This window comes from Aythya marila (assembly GCF_965140915.1).
Source record: "Aythya marila genome assembly, chromosome: 1".
In the NCBI taxonomy this organism is placed as follows: Eukaryota; Metazoa; Chordata; class Aves; order Anseriformes; family Anatidae; genus Aythya; species Aythya marila.
Window position 1 is genome coordinate 193,529,907 of NC_139042.1, and position 22,891 is coordinate 193,552,797.

The window sequence follows — 22,891 nt, forward strand, 5'->3', positions numbered from 1 at the left end:
TCCCTCAGAAGTTTTTCAGCAAAATGTCTCAGCCCTATGCAAAATGCAATTAGTGTACAGGATGGAAGGCTGCATGGGGACAAGGGAGGACTTGTGATGTTCCAATGGCCTTAACTCTCTTTGTCTTTATACCTGTGTAATCACTAGTATACAGAAGGATATTTAATAGTGATATGGCAGCATATTTTAGAATCAAAGGTATGCCGTATACAAGGCAGTGAAGACTCAGTCCTTCTTACGTTCCGTGACTATTTTTTAATTTCAGGTTTTTAAAGCACTTCTTTGAAAACTCATACTAACTGATTAAATAGCTATCAAAATAATTAAAAATTTAACCCATAATTATTAAAAGAAGCTTAAGCATTTCATTTTCTCAACATTCAGTGCTTTGAGCATATGTACTTCTGTTAGAAGTAAAGTAGAAATAGCTTGTTTAGAGGATTTTGCTAGAAGACCTATTTACCAACATTGTGCCTTATTTCAAAGGACAAATTGTGCCTCAGCTGGAAACAGACTTTCCTAATGGCTGACTGCTTTCTGCAGGGCTGATGCTCCCTCTTCTGAAAGCAGAGTCACATGCACAGAGAACTGCTAAAGGGACTGAGCAGTGCCCAGAAAGAACACGCAGCAAGATGGACCACTTTCTGATCTGCTGTGGCAGGTCTGCATTCTCAGGCACTTGTTTCTGGAAAAAATAAAACAAAGTGTATGTCAGTAACATACTTTCTGTGCCAGCTGTTTGTCCCAAACATGGAGAAAGCCAGATGGGATATTTTATGTATAGAACTGTGTCTTGTGGCATGGTAAATTTGCTCACACTGATAGATTAAATGGGATTTTTTAAACTCAAATTCATCTGAGAATTCCACAAATAATTTATCTCCATGGGAATCTTTTCTCTGTGTTAGGGACGATGAATTAACAGGTTAACCCCCCCCCCCCCCTTTCCCCCTGCAATTTAGGGTGAAATCTCACCTCTGTTGGCTTCACAGTCCAGTAGGGAAGTAAATCTGAGTGGACAAATGTCCTTTGTCAACACCACTAAACTAAACAGCATCAGGGAGGTTTCTTGGGTAGTGGAGATAAATCATCTTTACCAGCACAGTAGCTTCTGGCCTGGTTTTGGCCTGAGGCAAACATGATCTCCCAAACGATGCTCAAGTATGATTTGGGAATTAAAACGTGCCAGGCCCCATTCCCAGTGGGCAGCCTGGTGAAGCCACAGTGCTTTGGAGGCTGAGACTTCAATAGTAAGGGTGTGGGGCATTCTGTGCCAGAGAATGGTCTCAGACAGGTTTAATTTACTTTAATAAGTTAATTTTAATTTGTATACACAGAGCTATGGAGTGTGGGTAAAACCTCTGAGGGGCAGGGCATGCAGCTGGCTCAGCGCTCCGCCTGCCTCAGAGGGATGCAGTTCTTCTGGCCTTAGTTCTTTAACTCTCTGCTGCTGCACAGGAGTGTCTCAAGCACCCAAATACCCCTCTGCATCCTAGTCACGTAGGCATAGCAAGGCAGCAACAGAGAAGGTGTGAAGGAGGATGACCACTGCAGGAGTCATATCAATAGCAATATGCGAAGACTATCATTATTGCCCTGCACTGCTGGGTTTCCCGAGGAAGTCCCTGCTACCAAACAGCTCTTGGAGGGAAGGGAAACCTTTCAGAAAGGAGCAAGGACTCATGGAGAGACCTGCTGTTCTGTTTCCATCTGCTGGTGGGGACAAGCTGGAAGCCAGGCAACAATGATTGATGAAAGCTGCTTATTAAGCGTGTTTCTGTGTTACGAGCAGGCAGCTGTGTGGGTTGTGTTTCAGCTTTTTCTCTGTGTTGATAAACCAGTCAGCTCTGACTTGCACACACCGACACGATGGAAAAGATGGTGGCAAGGCCTAGGTAAGCACACAAACTATTTGCCAAGGGCAAAACCCCACTCACCACCCTTAACTGCAGGCTTGCAGTGACTGTTCTGAGGCAGGACTGAGAAGCCTGTTGAGGACTGGTGTTTCTTGTGTAAACACCCTCTCACAGACAGGTATTGGGGCTCTGTCAAAAAACAAGATAATTGAAAAGATAAGGTGCTCGCGTGGTCTTGAAAGAGCTGGGTTTGCAAAGAATGCACAGCTTCATTAAGGAGATTTTGCGCGTTAAAGCATGTTTAACCTGGTAAAATTAAAAAGAGGGGTGAGCCCTGATGCCCAGGCAAACACCTGAACTCATCGCACTCCTAAGGCAAGATCTTGGAGCTGACAGAGTTTCTGCTGCAGAAAGCGGCAGAACTGCAAGCTGTGTGCAAAATGCTTTAATTAAACCACAGAGGGGAGCGAGTGAAGGCAGATGTTTCTCGGGAAGGAGAGCATCTCGCCGTGGTTTCTCGCAGGACCTGTCTGAGGCATTTCAGAGGGCGCCGGTTCCTCCAGCCGGGAGCTCTCACCAAGTGCCAGCCCTCAGCGCCTTCCTTCAAAGGAGAAATAAAAATGCAAAAGCGTTACCAAATAAATAAATAAATGAATAAACCAACAAAAAAACACTGTATTTAAAACGTGGGGCCCTCAGGCGGAAAGCCCCAGTGAGCAGCTGAGGCTCCCGGGGACGCTTTGAAGGTCAGGAGGGAGCGCGATGTGGGCCTCCCGCCCTGGCGGCCTGCCATGGCCCGCCTCAGCGGGCCCCGCTCCTGCCGGGGCGGGGAGCACAGCCCGCCTGGCTTGGATGTCCCAGCCGACTCTGTCGAGCCGGTTTTATATATCTTCATTTTTGTTCTTTTAAGTGTTAAATTGATTTAAAGCGAACTTCAAGGAGGCACAGAGAGAGAAAGGGTTCTCGGCAGAAAGCCTGAGAGTTGCTGCTCAGCTGCGTGTTTCTGGCTGTTCCCCGTTGTGGGCAAAAGGGGCATTAGGGGATGCAAGAGGGAGGATTTTGAAGCTAATTATTTACTGGTTTATAGACTTGCGGGTGTTTCAGCCTGGCAGGTTTGATAAGGAAACCTGGAGGTTCAGTGAAAGCAATTAGCACAACTTCTGTGATGTGTTACTGAGTGACTCTGCCATTATTTATTTCCTGTAAAGCGATGGACGACTAAAAAGGGCTTTGTGTTTTCTGTTTGTAGGTGATCTGTATCAGGGTGGATACAGTCAGGAGAAGGATGGCAAGCAGGTCTGGGATCACTACAAAGCCTTTCCCTATGACATTAGGATGACTTGCACTTCTCTCCATCTTGTTCTCTGTCCAGTACATTGTCTCTTGCTTTTATTTTGTGGTTATTAATAATGGTAATGATCCTTGGAGCCAGGTTTGTATTGGTGCTAGCCCTTGTCCCCAGAGAAGGGCAAGCATGCCCTGGGTTGAAAGCATGGCAGACTGGATAGGGAAGGGAACAGACCATGGGGTGGACTTGTACACCAGCCCTGGCAGGCTGACAGGCAGGTGGAGGTGTGCACACTGTTCACTATTGAAGAAGACAGTGGAAGAAGTAGCAAGGTTGCCTTTGCCTCCACTGGGAGGTTTTCTTTGCAGCTTATATTGCTTCCTGCCAGGCATGAAACCAAACCCCTTTGTATGCAGGAATAATTCAGTCCACCTCAGACCAATTCCAGCCCACTCTGCAAATGAAACATGAGAACTACTAAAAATAATCAGCGACAGGGCAATAAATAAATAATCTGCCACTTTGTCCAGCGAGAAATACTTTCTGACTTGGTCATCCAAAAGTAATTGTCCTTGCTGAAACTGGCTAAGAGGTTATCATATCTACAGCGCATAGCTGATCCTTTCTTTGGAAAATATTGGGCTGGATACTTTTTGAGGTCCTTTCCAGATATGATTGTAAGGATAATGCTATAGAAATTACTTGAGAAACCTCTCAATTGTATGGGGAATGTTTGATAATTTTGCCTTTTTTTCTGGAACTTATGAACACTTCAGAAGTTTTCAAGGCCAGTGTTGAATTGTTACAACTCTTGGAAGTAATGTGAAAGAAAAAAGACCAAAGAGCAGAAGAGAAAGCTTATTTTCTAAAATGTTTTAGTCTAAGCAAATACTTAAAATCTGTGAGTACCATTACAGCCAGAAAATGTAGTGGAAAGGAAAATTTTACACATAAAATGCTGTTTAGATTGATATTGGGACAACTGGTGTATTTGCGAAGGAGCAAAACCATCTGAAATAAACAGGTGATTCCTCTGAAAGAATACCTATAGTCTTCTGTAAGGGAAATAAAAGACACTTTTAAGTCTTGGGAAATTATTTAACTTAACGTGAAAAACCAAAGATATTCCAAGGACCTCTAGATGGCAGGAAAAAATAAAATTATGACCTCTCAGGACACTATTAACCAGGAAAAATCTACACCAATAAAAACAAGATTGCCACAGGCAGCACTGACCCTAAAGTCAATTTCAACACTTATTCTTAGGGCTTTAATTCAAGAGTTTTCTGAAGCTCGAGTGGACTGAATAATAAAAAAGGGAAAAAAAAATTGTCTCTGCACTGTTTCACAATGTGACTGAACCTCAGTTGGGCTAATTCTTTGCAGCTGCCCAAGCAGGAAGGCAGACCTTTCAGGTGTCAAGTTATGGGCAGAACAGGAGAAGGAGTTCTGGCATCCTCACAGACAGGAAACTTCTGGGCAAGGGAGAGCCCAGAAAATGTCGAAGTGATCAGTATTGCTCTCCCACGTGGGCTTTGTAAGCACCAAGATAAGATGCACCCAGCAGGAAGGTAGGCTGCAGCGATGGGATTCCAACAACCAGGCCATGGGAAGACCTGGCAAAAGATGTGGCCTTACTTCACTCAGCTCACCCAGGATTCAGTTTTAGCTATTTTAGATAGGAACAGAAAGTAGGGGCCTTGATGCACAGTAAAATTAGTGTAGAGGTTAAAAACCTCTTCTGCTCCATAGTCCTGCCAATGTATGTCATTCCTCCCTCTGCCCTCCCTCCCTCATGCTGACTAATCCTCTAATCCTTTGCCATTTGAGCTCTCCTCTTGGTAATTTTATTTTATTTTTTTCTGTTTGAAAATACTTGGAGCCCTTCTGATTTCTTTGCTTTATTGTATTTCCCTTCAAACAAGTGCTCTCTGATAGAGTCTGTCTTTGACACAGCACCTTCCCTTCCCCTAACATGTTCTGTCTCCGAGGGCATAGACCCTCTACTTTTGCACATCTGCCTGGGTGCCTGAGCTCACATGAAACCTGAAACAGTTGAACACTTCTTGTCCATGCCATTCATGCTTGCATATTAAGAAATCTTTTTTTTTTTTTTTTTTTTTTTTTTTTAACAAATACAATATATATATCTAAGTGAACTAACTTTTCTGAATGCCATCTTTAGTTTTGTTTCCCAAAACTGTAGATGGTGCAATCAATCAGATGGAATGAATTCAGATTATTAGAGGATATTTGGGGCACTCAAGTGAAAAAAACAAGCAAACAATAATGTCATCCTTAAATGCTCTTCCCCAAGAGGCTGTATCTAAAAATATCCCAAATTGAGACATTATGTCTACTCTGTGCTGTCATGAGTCACATAAAATCTCCAGGAAATCTGAACAGGTATGTGAAATGCAGAGGATTTATATAAATCAGCTTGAAGAGAAAAGCATAAGCCATCTCAGCTGCCACAGAGCTGCTCTCCTGCTGCAGTTTCCTGGGATTCTGCTGAGATAATCTGCCTCCCAATCTTTTCCTTCACTTTGACGGCAACAGGTGAGTAACACTAGCTCAGACGGGGAATGCCCGGCAGCCCTAGCGCTGGCCCATGCCCAAAGCCAGCCCTGGAGAAGGCAAGTTCCCTGTGCGGGAGGGTGGGGTTGTAGGAAGGAGCTGTTATTTCCTCTTTGCTTAGCTGGTTGTTGTTCGGTTTGGAGTGTGAGGCTGAAAAGGGAGAGATTGAGAAAGCAAAGGCTGTTTAGAAATTTCAAGTGCCTTCATGCTCTCAGTGCTTATAAAGGAATGAGCTGGATACTGGTGAGTACCAGCGTGAGCAATCCAGGCTTGCCCGTGCCGTGATGAAGTGTGTGACATGGGAGGTGTGGGGAAAAGGTCAGTGAGCCCTCAGGGATCTGCTGGGGGAACAAAAAAAACCCTGGCAGAAGAAATATTTAGTTGGGAAAAAGGCATCATCTAGTTAGGAAAAGGACATCAAGTCAAATGTGCCTGCTGGTGGCTGTGGGAAGAGATTGTCATTTGTTACTGTGAGCAGAGTCACTCCTTTTTTTTTTGAGGGACAGCTGAGACAGAAGCAAATTATATCCCCTCTCAAGCTTGTAGCCTTTCCTAGTTTGCCCTTGTCATGCAGGTGACCTGGAGATTTGCACCATCAATATGGCCTGTCACCAGTCAAGGTCTGTGTTTTATTTCTTAAATGAAAGCAAAACCCTCTCCTTCTTCTCCAGGAAGAGCGAACAGTCCCTCCTCCTCCCAGCAATATGCCTGAATCTTCTGTGCTCGGCTCCAGGGAAGCAATGTCTTCAGGCTGTGGCCCAGGGCCCCAGTTGGGAAAGGACCTCACTGAAAACCGTCCTGCCGAAATCTGGTGCAATTCCGATAAAATGGCCCAACCCATCCTGTAAAGATTTCTACTAAAAAAAAATCTTGAAATATTCACAGGGGAAATGACAGGAACTCAGGCCTCCCTTCCCACCCAGGCGAGACACTCCCTGTCTCTTTTTCCCTCCAGCCCACTAAACATGCAAGTATCCCAAGGAAAGGGCAAGGGTTTTAGCAGCAGGAAATCTGAGCCAGAGCCAGCACAAGGGCAGGCTGAGATGGGAGCCTACCCCTGTGCCAGTCTCCAGGGAGGTGAGCACCCCGCTGCTGAGGTGGGATTGCAGCAATGTGTTATACTCCACGCTAAACTCGCTGTGGGAGTATGGAAATGTAGGGTCAAGTTCAGAGATTGCAGTGGCAGAAGAAGGAGGAACAGAGCAATTCCTTTGGCCGCAGTGACATTTCACTTATATATACCAGCTGTAAATCTTATCTGGAATCTCGAGAGGCTTTAATGTGGTTTTTCTCATTTACATTTAAGAGCACATCCAATTAACAGAAACAGCAGCTGAAATGCCTGTTTTATAAGGGGGCAGGGCTGAGCAGGTTAAAAATGTATAGGATTTCAGATTACACTAGTCCCTCTACAGCTCTGCTGTCCCAAGCCACGTATCTCTAATCAGTGGATGAGATATAAAGAGACCACTCAGTTTTTATCAAGGAGGTGAAGCTGTCATGTTTGATTTCTACCTCGTGGTTTGTAGCACGTCAGTTCCTGGTGAGACGTAGGCTGCATCCGGCTTTTGTTTGATGCCTTTGCAAACTGCTGAACTTCACAAGAAGGTAATAAGGCGTGTGCTGTACTAGCTCTGCATGCTCTGTATGCACACAGAGCAGTAATCTGCATGTAGATGACAGACTGGGGAAGCGAAGGTCTTGGGAATTGTGTTCCTAACTCCCTTAGATTCACCTAGGAAAAACAAACAAACAAGCAAAATCCCTTTAATTTGTGGAATTGTACAGACCGGTGGCAGCAGGATGCAAGCGGCAAGTCTGAGAAAACGAGGTGCCCTGAGCAGAGATGTGGCAAGACGTGGTGGCTGCTACAACTCAACCCTCTGCTGAGGTTCCTTCTGGACACTGCCACCACCATCTCCCGCTTTGTCATTTTCACAGACCATCGCCCCTTGTCCTGGGTGGTGGCAGCAGCCAGCAGGGTTGCACAAGCTCCCTGTACCTTTTGCATAGCTCTGAGATTCATAAAGACGTTCCAGACTCCAAAGAAAGTGCAGAAAGCCTGTTCAGCCTGTATGGAGGAGCCGATGTTGCCACGAGGCAGGGAAGGGGCCTAAGAGCTGCCGAGTGATCTGGCCAGTCATGGGAAAAATCGTGGAAAGAAAGAAGTGAGCAGGCTTTGCTCTGGTCTCTGGGAATCTGCAGTCACTCTTGAGCTGTAAACTACTTGTGGCAGGAACTGTCATCCCTGATGAGACACAGTGGGTGGCGTAGGCCACATAAAATACATCTAAACCCCAGTTCAGTCCAGAATGTAAAACTGGCTTAAAGTGAAAACAGATCCAGACTCGGGGAAGGGAAGAGCTTCTTAGACTGCAGACAGTCATCGTCTTTGGGGTTTAGCAACTCCCTCGGGGCCCCTGTCAGCGGGTCGTCCTCGCTGCCTTGCCAGAGCCTTCTGCGTGCTCCGACCCGGTGACGCAGCGCCCCGATTTTATTCCTCTGGGCACTGGCCGGAGGCAGTGATGGGCAGCTGCAGCTGGGCTGGGAATGGAAACCTGCTGCTGGCAATGCCCCATGCTGAGTGCCGCTCTGTCTGCGGCATTCTCAGTCGGAGCCCGATGAAGACGTTCCCCCTTCTCAGCTGCTCGTCGCTGCTCCAATGCCAGGGCTGCCCTCAGAGCCGCTGTCAGATCAGGGCAGGCTCTGCGGGAACTCGCTAATCCCCTTCAGGAAAGTTCCCGTGGCTTATTGCAAACGCGCGGTTCAAACTGGTTAATCTGACCTGGTCGGTCTGGCTGGCGGGGCCGGCAGGGCCCTGACACACACGCGCTGCCACGGGTGAAGGTCGGCTTCTGCTCAAGGGCGGCAACGAAGAGCAGCTGGTTCTGCTGCTTCCCGGGGAGACATCTGCTTGCAGCCTTCAAAACATTCAGCCCCAAGCCTGTGCAATCCTGGGTTGTTTCCTGTGCAGCTTTTAGTGCTTTTTGTCCTTCCTTAGGTTAAAACAGGACTTCTATTGTTTCTCTGGTGAGGCTAGTAAAAGCTAGGAGGACGTTTGTCTTAAATTGCCCCTTTATATCTAATTATACACCTGGGTAACAAAGCAATTTATCCTAAAGAAGCAGATGGGGGTGAAAATGCGACTGTTTTGGAGTTCTGCAGCACAACTAACAGATGCCATTTTAACCGTGAGCTGTTTTTTTTGCTGTAGCACAGTTTATCTTGCTCAGGAGAAATTTCAGGAAGTTGTGCAGAGCAAAAGGGTGCAGCTTGGCTGCTCATTGTTTTCATTTCTCCTCCTCTTATATTACACAGGAAAACAAGGGAGAATATCCTCTCTCTGGGACCCATTCCCATGTTTCTCATGAATGTTCCTGTTCCTGAAATAAAACGTCTATAAAATGAAAACCGAGGGAATAAAAAATACATTGGGGTAAGACCACGTTCAGTGCAGTGCACATACATGTATTTCACAGTGAGCTGAAGTTTATTTCTCTTCATTCCGTAGCATTTAAGTAATGTTGCTAATATCTATACATAACTTTCCATGATGAACAATACCAACCTTGAATCTGAAACTCATTCGCACTCAGGAAGATTCAGCTAAAACTGTGTCTAGTTTCATACAAAACTAATTAAACTTTGGAATACTTTTTTTTTTTTTTTTCTTTTTTTTTTTTTCAGCCATTTAATGGTAATTATCCTACACTCACACAACACATTTTATGACAGCTAAAAGCCAGACCACTTTGTGAACCATCTGAGGACACTCACAAATGCACTCTGATTAGTCCCCTGCCTTTGGTTTAAGTTACTTCTCTCCAGCTGTGGCTCCTCTCTTCCATCCCAGCTCCTCTGCTGAAGCTTACATGCTCACAGGAATCATTAGGCTGAATCCTCTGTGCCAGGTCCTGGGTATACTTGTTTTAATTGACAGTTTATGACAATTCAAGACATTTTATATGCTAGTGGCAAACTCCTTTCTGCAAGCCCCGTGACAGGCTTGGGAACCCCTGGCAGTGAGGTGGAGAGAACAGCTAGGGGCAAGCGCTCCTTAAACACAGCAGGAAGGTTTGCTGAAGCCTGTCTGTCTGGGCTGCCTAGATTTTACATGTGGTGATACACAGTCTCTGCACACAAACCATTTTACACAGAAATGCCTTGATCAAGGCCAAACATTGCTTCACTGAAGAAGATACTCAGATCTTCATTTGAATTCTGAAATGGAGGCAGCCCCCCAAGTAAAAACAATGGATGACCCTCCTACTTAAACATTTTTGGCATATGTCTATCTGAATTGCTTCAACTTCCAAATGTATGGAAGGCTTTGTTGTCAGATTAAGAAGCTTCATAGTTAAAGTTATCTCTCTTCCCTTCCATGGATAGCATTTGCAGCTGACTCACCTGCATGAGACTCACCTGATGCAATAGCCCCTCTGCTGTCAGGACCATCCTGAGTATACAGGGAGGTAAAGGTAGGAAATTTGGGATGTTGCAGACAAAAGGATGGGTGCAGTTGTTGTTGCCCTAGATAGATCTGACCTTCCCTGAGATAATTCTTCTATGTAGGGAGCATTGGGCACATTTGGTGTGTGCTGTCCAGGTGGCCAGAGTTGTCCATTGCATCCTGTGCATATGAGGTAGAATTAGTGGTCACACAGAGGTGGACTTCAGAGCACGTGCCCTTCACATCTGATACACCTGGGGTGCTTTGGATCTACTGTGCAAGCACTGGGTGGGTTCTTCGGACTGTGCACACAAAGTGTCATCGTGGGGCTGAGATGCACCAGATTTACTTTGCACACACAGTTGTGGTGTGGGTTTCCTGAACTAAATATGCCAAGCTACTGCGGGCTGCCCTTTCGGGCCCCATAGTGGCACCCCCGAGCACTTTTTGGTACTGGTAACTGTGTGGCCTTAGAGAGGGTTGAATCAGCTGGCTGGTGCAGCTGACTGTGCAGATACATAAGCGCTAGTGCTGACATAGGGGAGCTGATGGGAGCAGGGCAGTAGCAGTAGCACATGCCTAGATCAACAAAAGCCAACTGTGACACTGTGTCCTCGGTGATTTGTCTGGGATTTTAGCATGTCAGACAGCCCAGGCAAAATTATGACGGGCTTAGTGCTTGATGAAGCTGCTGGAGATCTGACAGCACAGTGGACAAACTCCTCTGCTTCTGTCTGGTAAAGGGGACATAACTGGGATCCTGGGACAACTGGTAGTTCTGGATGGAGCTGGCCTGCCCCTGGGGTGGACTAATCCCTGCATACCACAAGAGCCAGGATCAGTGAGACCACATGGGTGGGGATCCACGGAGAGAGAAGTTACACCTGGTTTGAGTAACTGCTGCTTATCTTCTAGGTGAAAGTACTGGCCAGTCCCAAGAAAATGATTATATTGATTTCTAATAGCTGTAGCATACCAAGTAAACACATTTTTCTAGTAACACATCTGCCACAGCTCTCCTTACCTCAGGCAGTGAAGTCCTGGGTCTTGGTGCTTAACCCCTTTTGATTCTCTGTCGATTCATTCTGTGATGACCCCCAGATCTTGACAAACTATAGCAGATCAGTGATTTTGAGCCTTCACTTAACATTGGCTCCCCTGGGGAGTTTGGTGGTATCCCTGGGCTTCTCATCTAGCTGCCACAACCTGCAAACAATTAGTGTTGGTCTGGGGCTTTCTCTACAGGGGCACACAAACCATTTCTGGTCTACTGTGTCTTCACAATAGAAATGCTTCTCTTCCTTTAACCTTTTGTAATGATCATTCAGTTGCTAAAGTTTCCCTCTGCTTCCTGTTGTATTCTATAAATTCCTTTGCTTAAAAGCCTCTTGCTTACACCAGCCATCTGTCATCTGGGGGAGAGGAGAAGACACGGGAAAGACAAGTTAAGTGCCGGGTTGCGGGTCAGAAGTCTCCTCTGTAAAATCCTCGCAGAAGCATGCTGAAAAGGGAAAGAACAGGAGTAAGGACTGGGGAAACTTCTCTGCTTCAGGCGTTTGTTTCCTGGCTCGGTGCCCAGCAGGCACTGCATCAGGCAGCTCAGCCCGACAGCTTGTTTTCGCTTCTGCACGCTACTTCATTTTCTGGCCTGGGACGACATCTGGCTGGCGTGTTCTTTCCCACACCCCAGGAAGAGCGCTCTTTTTAGCTTGTTACTGCAGTCCTTGGTTTTAAAATCTAGTGAATCAAGGTGTAAAATAACACGAGGCTGGTTCAAAAATAATGAGATTTAAGTACAGTTGGGCTTTGAGATCATTTGTCTTATGGCTTAGAAACTTTTAGTAGACATATTAAGTATTTTCCTGCTTTCCACCATGATTGGCAGTGCTTGGAAGTCACTTTAAAAATAAAATAAACAAAAAGCAACCCCTCTCACCAACCCACACAAAACCAACAAAAGCAACAAAACAAGACCCTTTGGTAGGTTGGGTGAGCTTAAATGAAATACATCCCCTCCAAGTACAGCAAAAATATAACTCAATGTCAGTGACAAGTTAGCACTATGAATACATTAAATTTTGACCTCTATGCACACATCTACAAGTTAAAAGTGTACGGTAAGGACATGGGAATGGTTTCCCTTGAGAGTAGAGCCACGCAAATATCAGCTTGTCCTGGTCAATATTTACTTCATTATTGACTCATTTATGGATCTAATTAAGCATTGGAGCTCAGAAGCACTGTGTACTCTTCACCACTGGCATTTACTAGACCAGACTGGACAGAGGCCTGCCCCCGGAGGTGACTCTGCTTGGAGCAGAGGATCAGACAAGATGCATGAATGTTCTGTGATGCTGTAACTCTCACCCTCTTAGACATGGATCTAAGTATCTGAGATTTTTACCTGCATTCCCTGCATCCCACACAGCACACTTTTGCTCATGGTTAATGTACAAATGGCCTCCTGAGTTCCTGCTTTGTTCCTCTTGGAGCAGGGACTTTATTCTCCAGCCTGGCAATCCATAGTCTCATCAGATTTTAATGTGTTTGGTGAAAAGGCCATCCAAGATGGCCTAAATCTAATGTCCTGTCCCTTTAGGGTTGATCACTTTCATGTTCTGTCACCTCTGAAGATGCTCATGAGTCTCCTATTGCACGACTGGTTACTTCATGTTAAGCTGTGTGATCCAGTAGATTATCTTTTTCCTCTGACCAAGCTTAAAGTATTGTATTTTCTGGGCATGGTATTCAATGGGTTGAACAAAACACTACAAGGGAAATAATGATAGAGAGGGAGGGATACAGAAGAAAACAGTGACAATTAACAACTCTTGGGAAAGGGGGTTTAGGAGTGAACTGAATCCCCAAAGGAGTATTTCTGGAACAGAGATTTTCAGCCTGAGATGCCTGGAAGACTTCCAGGGGATCTTCAAGAGATCACTTGTTGAATTCAAGTCCTTGTATCCTACAAGGTCACGTGTTTATGAAATTTAGAAAGATCTGGAAAATTTTTACAGATCTGCAGACTAGAAAGAATAGAAATCCACTAAAAATGTTCTAATAAAGAGATTGGAGTGAACATAGGGAGAGGCTGTATATACCATCACTGAGTGCACCTCAAAGCCCGAGCTGAAGTCATATGCCAAGAGAGAAGACAATGTCACCATCACCCACTTGGTCCCTGAGAAGGTAAGAAGGGAATTAGTGTCTGTCCCAGCTGGGAAATGCAGCAGCCTGTCCCTGGGAAGCACTGCATTGGAAAATGCTTTTCAGATGCTAGGCAAACTTCTCATCCACATTTACCCAGATGTGGCTTCTCTTTAGTCTTTAGAAATTCAAATGAAAAGTTGTCAAACTCGATAGCTCTCCAGTGTAAGCTAACGCACCAGCGGTTCAGCCTCTTGATTTTTTCCTGATTCTGAGAGGCGCAGGAGGTTACCTATGCACTGTTTTTCCTCCCTTCATCTCCATAAATGCAAATGCAAAGCTGCACTTGCCAGCAACCGCCGGGCAGTCCCCCCGAAGATGCTGGCCGTTAGATGGCAGCACAGATATGCTCAATATCCCCTGCTCCCAGGTGCTGCTCCAGGAAAGCCTCTCCATTGCTTTCAGCACCCCCAAGGTACCTCGTGGCTGAAGAATTTTTAGATTACTGAATGCAAAATTAATTAAGGAATGTAAATGAGGAATTTTGTATTATATTACAACGGACAAAATAATAAAGTGGTAGCACATATTAACCAGGAACCTCTTTCAGAATTGCTGAGTGATTTTATCCTGTATCCTTCTGAAGTATCCAGGGAGTTCACCTCTACAGAATAAACCAGCTCCTTTCTTGATGATGTGTACAGCAGCTGATAGCCTAAAAGCTCTTCCAGAAAACTCCCATCAATTTGATGCCCCCAGCCACCTCAGCTCATTGCCTGAGAATCTTACTGTTTTGCAATCTTTTCTACTGCCATTTGAGAGACACAATAAATACAGTGAGACACTTAATTGAGCCTTGGAATACTCCAGTGACATTCCAACTAAGTTCATTTTATTAGTGGAAAAAATGAGGCAAATGGAGAGGAGAGCTAGCTTTCCTTTCACACCTAAATGTCGTCCACCTAGCTCAGTGCTAATTTTGCGTTGTGTTGGCATAATGTCAGATAAAAGAGAATCAGGGTGCTGATTACATTCCCTGAAGCCCGACATTTGTGCTGACATCCTGATGCTTTGCCTTGTGTCTTGTGAGAAGGCTGTGTTTGAGAGGTGTCGATGTAAGGAGGTGCCTGGCCCTCTCTGGGGCAGCCTTTCTTTCTGCACACATTGAAGCCAGAGCAAAGCTCCTGCTTTTCTCTGCCAACACCCTATGGGAAAATCCTGATTCTGTAAAACTAAAAATGTAACTGATATTCTAGATCATTTTCTGCTGTAAAAACGGGGAAATATATATATATATATATTTAAATCGGTAATCATATTGAAGAGACTTCAGTCTAGTATATAGGATTTTGACAATCTTGATTTTCTATTTGTCCTAATAATAGTAATTAAATAGACTATAATTATTAATATAATTATAATACATATTTATTAACTATTAATACTTCAATCATATTCATTATTAATCATTCTTACAGCTATATTAGGCTAATGTACAACTAACTTGCACGTGACAGAATGAGGAGTAGTATCCCATACTGTTATGCTAATTTAAAACCAGTTTGTAGAGGCAATGTCAGGCCTCACTCCCAGATTTTTAGTCTCTTTTCTTCCAGACTGCCTTCCCAGGTGACCAAGCTGATGTTCAGACTTGGAGGCAGGTCCTGCACCCCTGTTTTCAGTAAGTGGTTTGTGGCCACTGTAGGAACCACTCCAAAAGCAAAGAAGCTTTGTGGTGTCTCATTACTCAATGTAAAGGGAGAGCACGATTTTTTAGACTAAAAATTCTACTTTGAAAAATTTTGTTTCTTCTTTGAAAGTCTCATATTAAAATTCTAACAGAGTCCAATGAGGATGGTGGGTCAGTGTGGAATGGCTGCAAGTATGGCTCGATGGCTACTGCATGCAGGTATTGCCAGCTACTGCAGCAACAGGCCAAGCTTGTCCCTGCTGTGCAGAGCTCCCTGGGAAGGAGAAATAGGTAAAACTTCAGTGCATGAAAAAAAAGCTATGTTCCTTTCTGAGACTCAGTGTATGGCTGGTTTTCAATGTATAAACTAGCTTTATTTATTTATTTATTTATTTATTTATTTATTTCCTGTCTACTTCTTATTTCTTTTCAAATCCTCAGAGACTGGGAATAATTCAGCCCCACTCACAATCATTTCTAGATCAACCCCAAACACAGATAGCACTGCATCAGCATCATGGAGACAGATCCAGCATCCACTTGACACCAAAGTACCTCTTGCTGGTGCAGGTTTTGGGATGAGGCACATCTGTGACAGCTCTTGATGGCTCCAGGAATTTTGCCTTCAGTGGAATTTCGTGGAGTGAAATTAGTGGAAATCAGCTTCTGAGCTGTACTGTGTGCTCCAAATTACTTTCTGGAGGTTTCCAGGCTATTTTGGAATATCTGAAATGCATTGCCTGTTAGAATGAACAAGACTGCAACAACCTACACACCTGGCAGGTCTCTGTTTAACTATAACTAAGTTCTAACTTACAATCTTCTTCCTCTCATTGTAAAGCTTTATGCCAAAGTAACCAGGAGCTTTATATTGCCCAGATGTGTACAGTCAGGTACCAAAGGATGCAGACGACTTACCACCAAGGTAATTCTTAGCCTTCTTAGCCTGTAAATTTGATGCATGCACGCAAATCCCTGCCCTCACGAAGGGACTGGATTTTGCTCAGACTTTGCATACCTCAGGAATCTGTGTAGGCACAGGCATGTAGGAGGTGGCCAGGATTGTCTTTATGAGGTGGACAGTGTTTCCAGCAAGAGTAGCTGTTACCAGAGATTAGCTGGAGAAAAGCACTATCACGCTTTATTTTAGTATGCTACAAAATTCATTGTTGAACTTTATTAGGTACTTTAATACCAAGCATACTTTGAAGTAACAAAAATTATTGTTATTACTTTTTACAGAAAATCAGGTATTTCAACAGTTTTCTTTACAGTCTTTGTTGACTTAAAAAAAAAAAATACAGTTGACAAGTTACAATGGAGTGGAATGGGAAAGTAGTAACATTTTAAAAGGTAAAACATACTATTCATACTAAATCAACATTTAGTGATGTATGTCCTTGTAAGTCTTTCCTTCTGTTTAGGTACAAATGGTACATTTTCACTGACCTGCCCTGGCAGGGTTGCAAGGTCTTGTGATGACACTTTTTTTTTGCAACATTTGTGTGTTTAGAAAGGACTTTTGTGTTACACAGTCACCATGGTGCAAAACATAGTAGTCCATAACAAAATAATATACTACAGAGAAACCCTGTTTTGGTGATTTCTGCTGCAGCAGAAGTGCCATGACTGCAATAATTTGGGATAGACATAAACCAAAAGACCAAAAGAAGTTGATGATACAATGGCACATCCAGATAGCAAAGCTTTTCACAGGCTTTTGAGATGACAACGTGTGTGTGAACCAACAGGAGCTGTGAATGAAGACAGGTTTGCTGAGACACCATTCACAGGAACTCCTGGGTGCCCAGCTTTTTAGGATGTGCATTTTCTAGATGACACTGGTTGGGCTAATCACAGACTTAAAAACCTGTTTGAAGTGGGACCTTAATGACTTCGTGCATCCCCATGTGTAAATTACCTGGTTTTCGGCCCACTTCAGTTCAGTAGCAGGTGCTGGGATCATGCTTATGGTGGCTGATTGATTTGGGTGGGATTTTTTTACCAGCTCTAATGCTGGTCCTGTAGAATTCAAGGGAGTCTCCTACACACAGTTACAAGAACAGATTTAGATTAAACTACTTTTATTTTAAATGCTACCCAGCTTCACATATAAGTTTACTTGGCAGACATCCACATCAATGCTCAGTTTCTAAAATAAGCAGAGCCACAGTGGTACCTTGGTAATTAGATAAAAGAGTTACCTATTTCCTTGAATTTATTTATTGACAGTTTTCTTGAAGATAATTTTTCAACCAAAGATGAAATTTGTTTTCTGAGATTCACGCCTAAATCCTTGAATACTTTGTGTTGTGCAGCGAATAGTTAAAACCAGCTTTAACCCATGCTTTACTCATGTCCTCAGTGTATCATGGTATTTAGGATCAGCAATAACAACAAATGATTATTTTAGCTGTTTCCCCTGAAAGCCAGAAAATGATGCAACAGGCTTAAAAAATCGTCAGAAACTAGCACTGCAGTGCTTGTTTGGGGCTGGACTCGGCTGTGATGCACAGAAGGGGGCAGGAGAAGTGCTGGGAGCTGCCCGGTCCTGTGCCAGGAGGAGATGTGTGCCGTGCTGGGCTCAGCGGAGAGGAGCAGAGAGGGAGCTGCTGCCTCCCTCCTTCTCCCTGTTGCATCCAGGTCTGCCTCCATACCCTGTGTCTCACCGGCTTTGGAAAGGAGGGGATTTGGTGGGGAGTTGGCTGAGCCCCTCACTTAGCCCCTGTGTGAGCTGCTGGCAGTGTGCATGAGCTCCTGCTCTCTTCAGTTACCTGTGGAGCTGAAGGCCAGAAGGGATCACTTGATCACCTAGCCCGACGGCATAACAGAGGCCAGAGGTGTCTCTTAGTGGTTATGTAGCAGACCAAGGAAAAGAACAGAAATGCCCTCACAGCCAGCAGCTGCTTTAATACATTTAAGGGGTAAATTACTTTTTTTCCTATGAAAAAGAAATCAAGTGGTTTTGTTTTGTTGCTTTAAATGCAAACAATTCTATGTTGCCTGGGAAATTATAGTATCATGATATTCAGTCAGACATATCTTATAGTATATATGCTTCATAGAACTAGAATATAGGTCAGAAATAATTTTCCAGTCTTAAGTTTGTTACAGACATAGATTAATTGGAACACATACGCGGTAAAAATTGAGAAGCTTTACAGTTTTAGTCAACGTATTATACACTGAAGTAAATGAGGTGCAGAAATATAGCATTAAAAGTTATGCTTTTTCCACTAGGAGATGGAAACATTCAGAGAGTCTATTTATAAATGCTAATTTAAGAGAGATGTCCTATCAACTTCTTGGCTACTGGGATAGGAATAGTCTGGAGTTAACTGCCTCTCTACTGTGAAAGGTTTTAAAGCTTTTTGCTTTCCGTCTGAATAAAAAAAATGACATTTACAAACCTCTTCAATGCATATATATTACATATGTTTATCTAGCAACAACTACACCCCTTTTAATTTATTCCCCAAATGTGACTTTTCATGCATGTCTTCTGGATGCTGTATTCAGCAACAGTTTCTAATGAGCTGGTGTGTAATCCATGATTGCATTTCTCTTCCAAAAATCACTTCCACGTCTGGCTGATCTATGTTTAGAAGGTGGCGCTTACCAATCAGGCATTTTGCTCTCTTCAGCGTTCTTCTCTCTTGGAGGCCCTTTCCCAAGCTTCTTCCCATTTTAATGTTGATGTACAAAAGCTGTTATTCGGTTTGTTTTGTGCTCATTCTAGTGAGGATTGGCTTAGAAGGACTGTGCAAAACAGAGAGAAGAGAGAAGCTGGTTTACTGCCAGCAAACATAAAGATGTTCATACTGTACTTGGCTCAGGCTGAGCATCTGATCAATATTCAAATACACTTCGCTATTTGTATTTCCATTTATCAGGGAAAATGGCAAGTTTAATCTTCAGCTATGACAATGATTTGTAATCTGGAATTCTTAAAAATCATCTTTCATCAGTGAATCAACATGTGAAGTCAAAATAATCAGATTGCTTCATTTAAAGTTTGAACAATATGAAAATAAAGATACAGTGCATACAGGGCAGGAATCACATTCGCTGGAGGAGTATCATGAATCAAGATAAAATCCTGATGTTCCTGTTCCACATCGATAATTTTTCACTCCCCTGAGCACACAATCCACACTTGTAAACAAGATAAAACAGCGTATGGTGATAAATTTCAAAGGAACAGACCCCACTGAGGACTGAGGTGTTTTCAACCCAATGCCTACCATAAAATCTGAAGCTCCCCCATCCAGTTTCGCTGCACCATACGCAGAGCAGTGTGTGCAGGACAGCCAGTGCTGGCTGTAGCTACACTGCGAGCAGGGTGAGGAAGGCTCCCCCAGCCTTGCTGGAGGTGACTGCCCATAAATCAGCCCTGGAGGGGACAGCTCATGGGAACAGCAGTGTAATGAGAAGGTCTGTGTGCAGACACACATGTACAAGTGCATGCTCTCACCATTGTTTGCTCTCCGGGCATTCAGCGTGGGATGGCTGTGCTCTAACAACCTCTGCCAAGCACACGGGAGCTGTGCTGCTTTGCAGGTGCATGTATGTGTGCCAGCAAATGCAAAAATGTGACTACTCCGGGGCTTGGCTTTCACCAAAATGAGCTCTTCAGATCAAAATGAGCTCTGCAAATACACCGTTAGCTAAATTCTCCCGATGGCTTGTGCCAAGCTATGTAGTCCTTCTACAGGCAGCCTCCTCGTTGTCTCCTGTGGTCAGAGCTCCTGCAAGCCCACAGCCTGTGGGAGAGGATGACCACCTTCATCACAACCTTCATCGTAACACAGGGGCCACTGTGGGCCACTGCTGGGACTCAGGACTTGGGGAAACCATGTTTGTAAAAATAGAAGAATAAGAATGGATTTAACTCTGAAATGGCAATGAACTAAGAGTTTCAGAACTAGAAGCTCTTAAACATGTTAGAGACAAATGTTTTATTCCCCCTGAAGTTACATGGACCAGCCATCTTCTCCTATCCCCAGTGATTCCCCTGAAGCAGGGGCTGGTGGTGCCATGAATCTGGGAGCCCAGTGGTGTCTAACCACCAAATGTGGGCCCTGGGCACCTGCTTCCCCCATCAACTTCCAACAAATTGATGTTTTTCAAGCAAAGTTGGTTTTGGCAGGAAAATTCTGACTCGTTATAGCCCACACGTGTTCAGCAATCATCTGTAGTCCAGATGTATTTCAAAAAGAAGACATTTTTAATTGATACTGCTGACACTAGAAACTAGGAAATAAATTATCCAAGAAGCATAAGCTGAGCTTAAGGAGGGCCTTGCTGAAGATGAATGGATCTGTTTTCCTTTTGTCAGAAAATGAATATGCAATATAGTGTTCGCTGTGGTAAAAACATTCTTAGGATGTGAATATATAATGGGACCGACAATTTCCAGTTTTGAAAGAAAAAAATGCCATTGATAGCTCCAGGAGTTTCTTTTTTCCCTTTAAAACGTGGCAAAAAGGAAGGATAAAGAATGAATGAGAAATGCATGTATTTGTGATAAACAAAATTTATTAAAATAGCCTAAGTTGGGAATTTCAGTGTCTTTTACTAATATGGTTATTAACGTAATTAGTAGGGTAATTATTAATATAGTCAAGTAGCACTGCTAAATACAAGAAAGAGAAAGTATCTGAATCTCCAACCTATTTATTTGCTGAGTGAGGGATCGTTTTTGAGACTTTGGAACAGTGCGCCTGTGTTATTCAGATCCTTAAGAGTGCTCATTGGATTTCCAGCAGTCTTTGAGTTGTAACAGTACTGGGGTTGCTCAAACCTTTATTAGCTCTTTTGACAAATTTTGCACACAGGTGATATAGACATGGAAATGAAGGTTAATAAATACCAGAGGTGGCTTGCTGATAAGGCAGAAATAAGTCATTCACATCCAGCATCCCTTAGCCTGGTGTGTATCACATCATAGGCTCTCAACTTCTTGAAGTTTCTTTTTTTTAGAGCTACTCACAGGCCTTTTCTAGCGCTGTTGCCTAGAAATCAGTTAATGGAAGCAGTCTTTGTGAAAGCTGTATTGCCCAAACCACCTAGGTACTATGCTGTTAAATTCTCTATTTAAAGTCTTGGAAGGCTGCCTGTGAGGCTGACATCCTGACAATGCATTTTTTACTCGTGTTTGAGCCATTCAATTAGGGAAGTCACTTCTGTTGATGGCTGGGGTGCAGTCACCCTGTGAAAGATTTACAGCATTTTAATGTTTATGTACATTTTCAGAGGGGCCACCAATATGTCTTTGTTTTGAAGATGAAAACACATAATAAGATTTCGAAGTTGTTCCCTGCCAAGGTATAAAACACCTACTGAGTTTCAGGTAGTCCCCTACATGCTGTTACTGTAAAGGCAGTCAGATGGATAGCAAATACACAGAGAAAGGCACACCTTCCAGGTCTGAATGTATTTTCTCTCCATCAGACTTAACACTTTACCCCACTAATTGTCACCAGACATATTTATGCAATCTTTGCTGATTGTTTGACTGGTAGCCTAGAAAGTAACACCTTTCCAAGAGCTGATCTTATATCGCTGGCTCCAAACACACACAATTACTGTGGTTGCCTGAACTAAAGAGCAACTGGCATTCATGGTCACACCCAAATCAGTGCTGTTCCAAAATCACACCAGCTATCAGAAGCCCATGGGTGATGAAGCACCAGAGATTTGCTCCCAGCATCTCCCCTGTATTTCTCTAACCTAGGGAGCAGCATTATAGCTCTGGAAGACTGGCACCGTGTTTGGTGTGTGGCAGGAGATGAAGGAGGAGAGGAACATTGCTGTTGAAGGTCTGCAGCTGGAAATAAAAATGCTGAGGCACCTTGGATAAAACAGCTGCCCAGGCAGTAGGCCAACAAAAAGGGGTTTTAATGAGGTGCTTCGAGTTCTTGCCTTTCTGCTTGTGATCTGGGTCAGCTCCTCATAACCACAGGTAGGTGGTTTTGTTGTTCACATCATGGTTGGTGCAATGCTAAGCATGTTAAAACTCCACTTGTAGCTACTACACTCCAAAACTCAAACAGCAATGTGCAGTCAGGTCCTGGGCAACAGCCAGATGCGTATAATTAAAAGGCATGAAATGCAGGAAAATGCCCAGCAGCAGTGGGCAGATGGTGTCCTGTCTCCTCTCCTTTCTTTGAAGATACTTCCTTTAAAGCACGTAACAAAAATTATTTGGGCTGCCTGAGAGCAATATTTTATTTTCCTTGTGATGAGAGAGGAATAGGGGGTTCTTTAAGTACGTGTTCTCCTTTGCTTACCTGCCATGGGTGCTTTTTCCTGCCTGATGCATCCTTTGCCCAGGTCTTTTTGGGTGTTAATATGCATTCAGAGAATCCTTAAAGTTGGGAAAGCCCTCCAAGATCAACCACCCCCTACCACCAATGCCACCACTAACCCATGTCCCCAAGCACCACGTCCAACCTCTCCTTGAACACCCCCAGGGACGGTGACTCCACCACCTCCCTGGGCAACCCGTCCCAGTGCCTGACTGCTCTTTCTGAGCAGAAATGGCTCCTCATTGCCAGCCTGAACCTCCCCTGGCACAACACCCTGAGAACCACCCAAATATCATGCTCTCAGTAAACAGGCAGGCAGCAGATCAGGTCCTCTCTTAACACGTAAGAGTCCTGGTGATTAAAGCTGAAACCCTAGCATGTGTTTTTGGAGATGCTTCCCACAGACAGTCCTGGAAGAAGATGTGTGGTCAAGAGATGAGTGAGCCATGCCTACTGCTGCACTGCAATGTAGACACAGAAAGGAAGGATCGAGTTTCCCCTGTTGAAATGGAAGGAAGAACAGACAGAAATTCCTGATCTATTTTGCTAGCAGCTCCCTTCCTGGTGTTTTAC

The 22,891-nt window shown here is 44.0% G+C and overlaps 1 protein-coding gene across 1 annotated transcript in view; it reads right to left on the reverse strand.

The window, feature by feature from the left end:
- Positions 1–16,300: 16,300 nt before the first annotated feature.
- Positions 16,301–22,891, reverse strand: part of LHFPL3 (LHFPL tetraspan subfamily member 3) — a gene marked incomplete at its 5' end in the record, with an annotated part of 247,388 nt that continues 240,797 nt past the window's right edge. Inside the window, one exon of the mRNA XM_082781761.1 lies at positions 16,301–18,767. Within this exon, the coding sequence (XP_082637887.1) occupies positions 18,739–18,767 (29 nt within the window). The 3' untranslated portion in view covers positions 16,301–18,738. The remainder of the gene's footprint in view (positions 18,768–22,891) is intronic.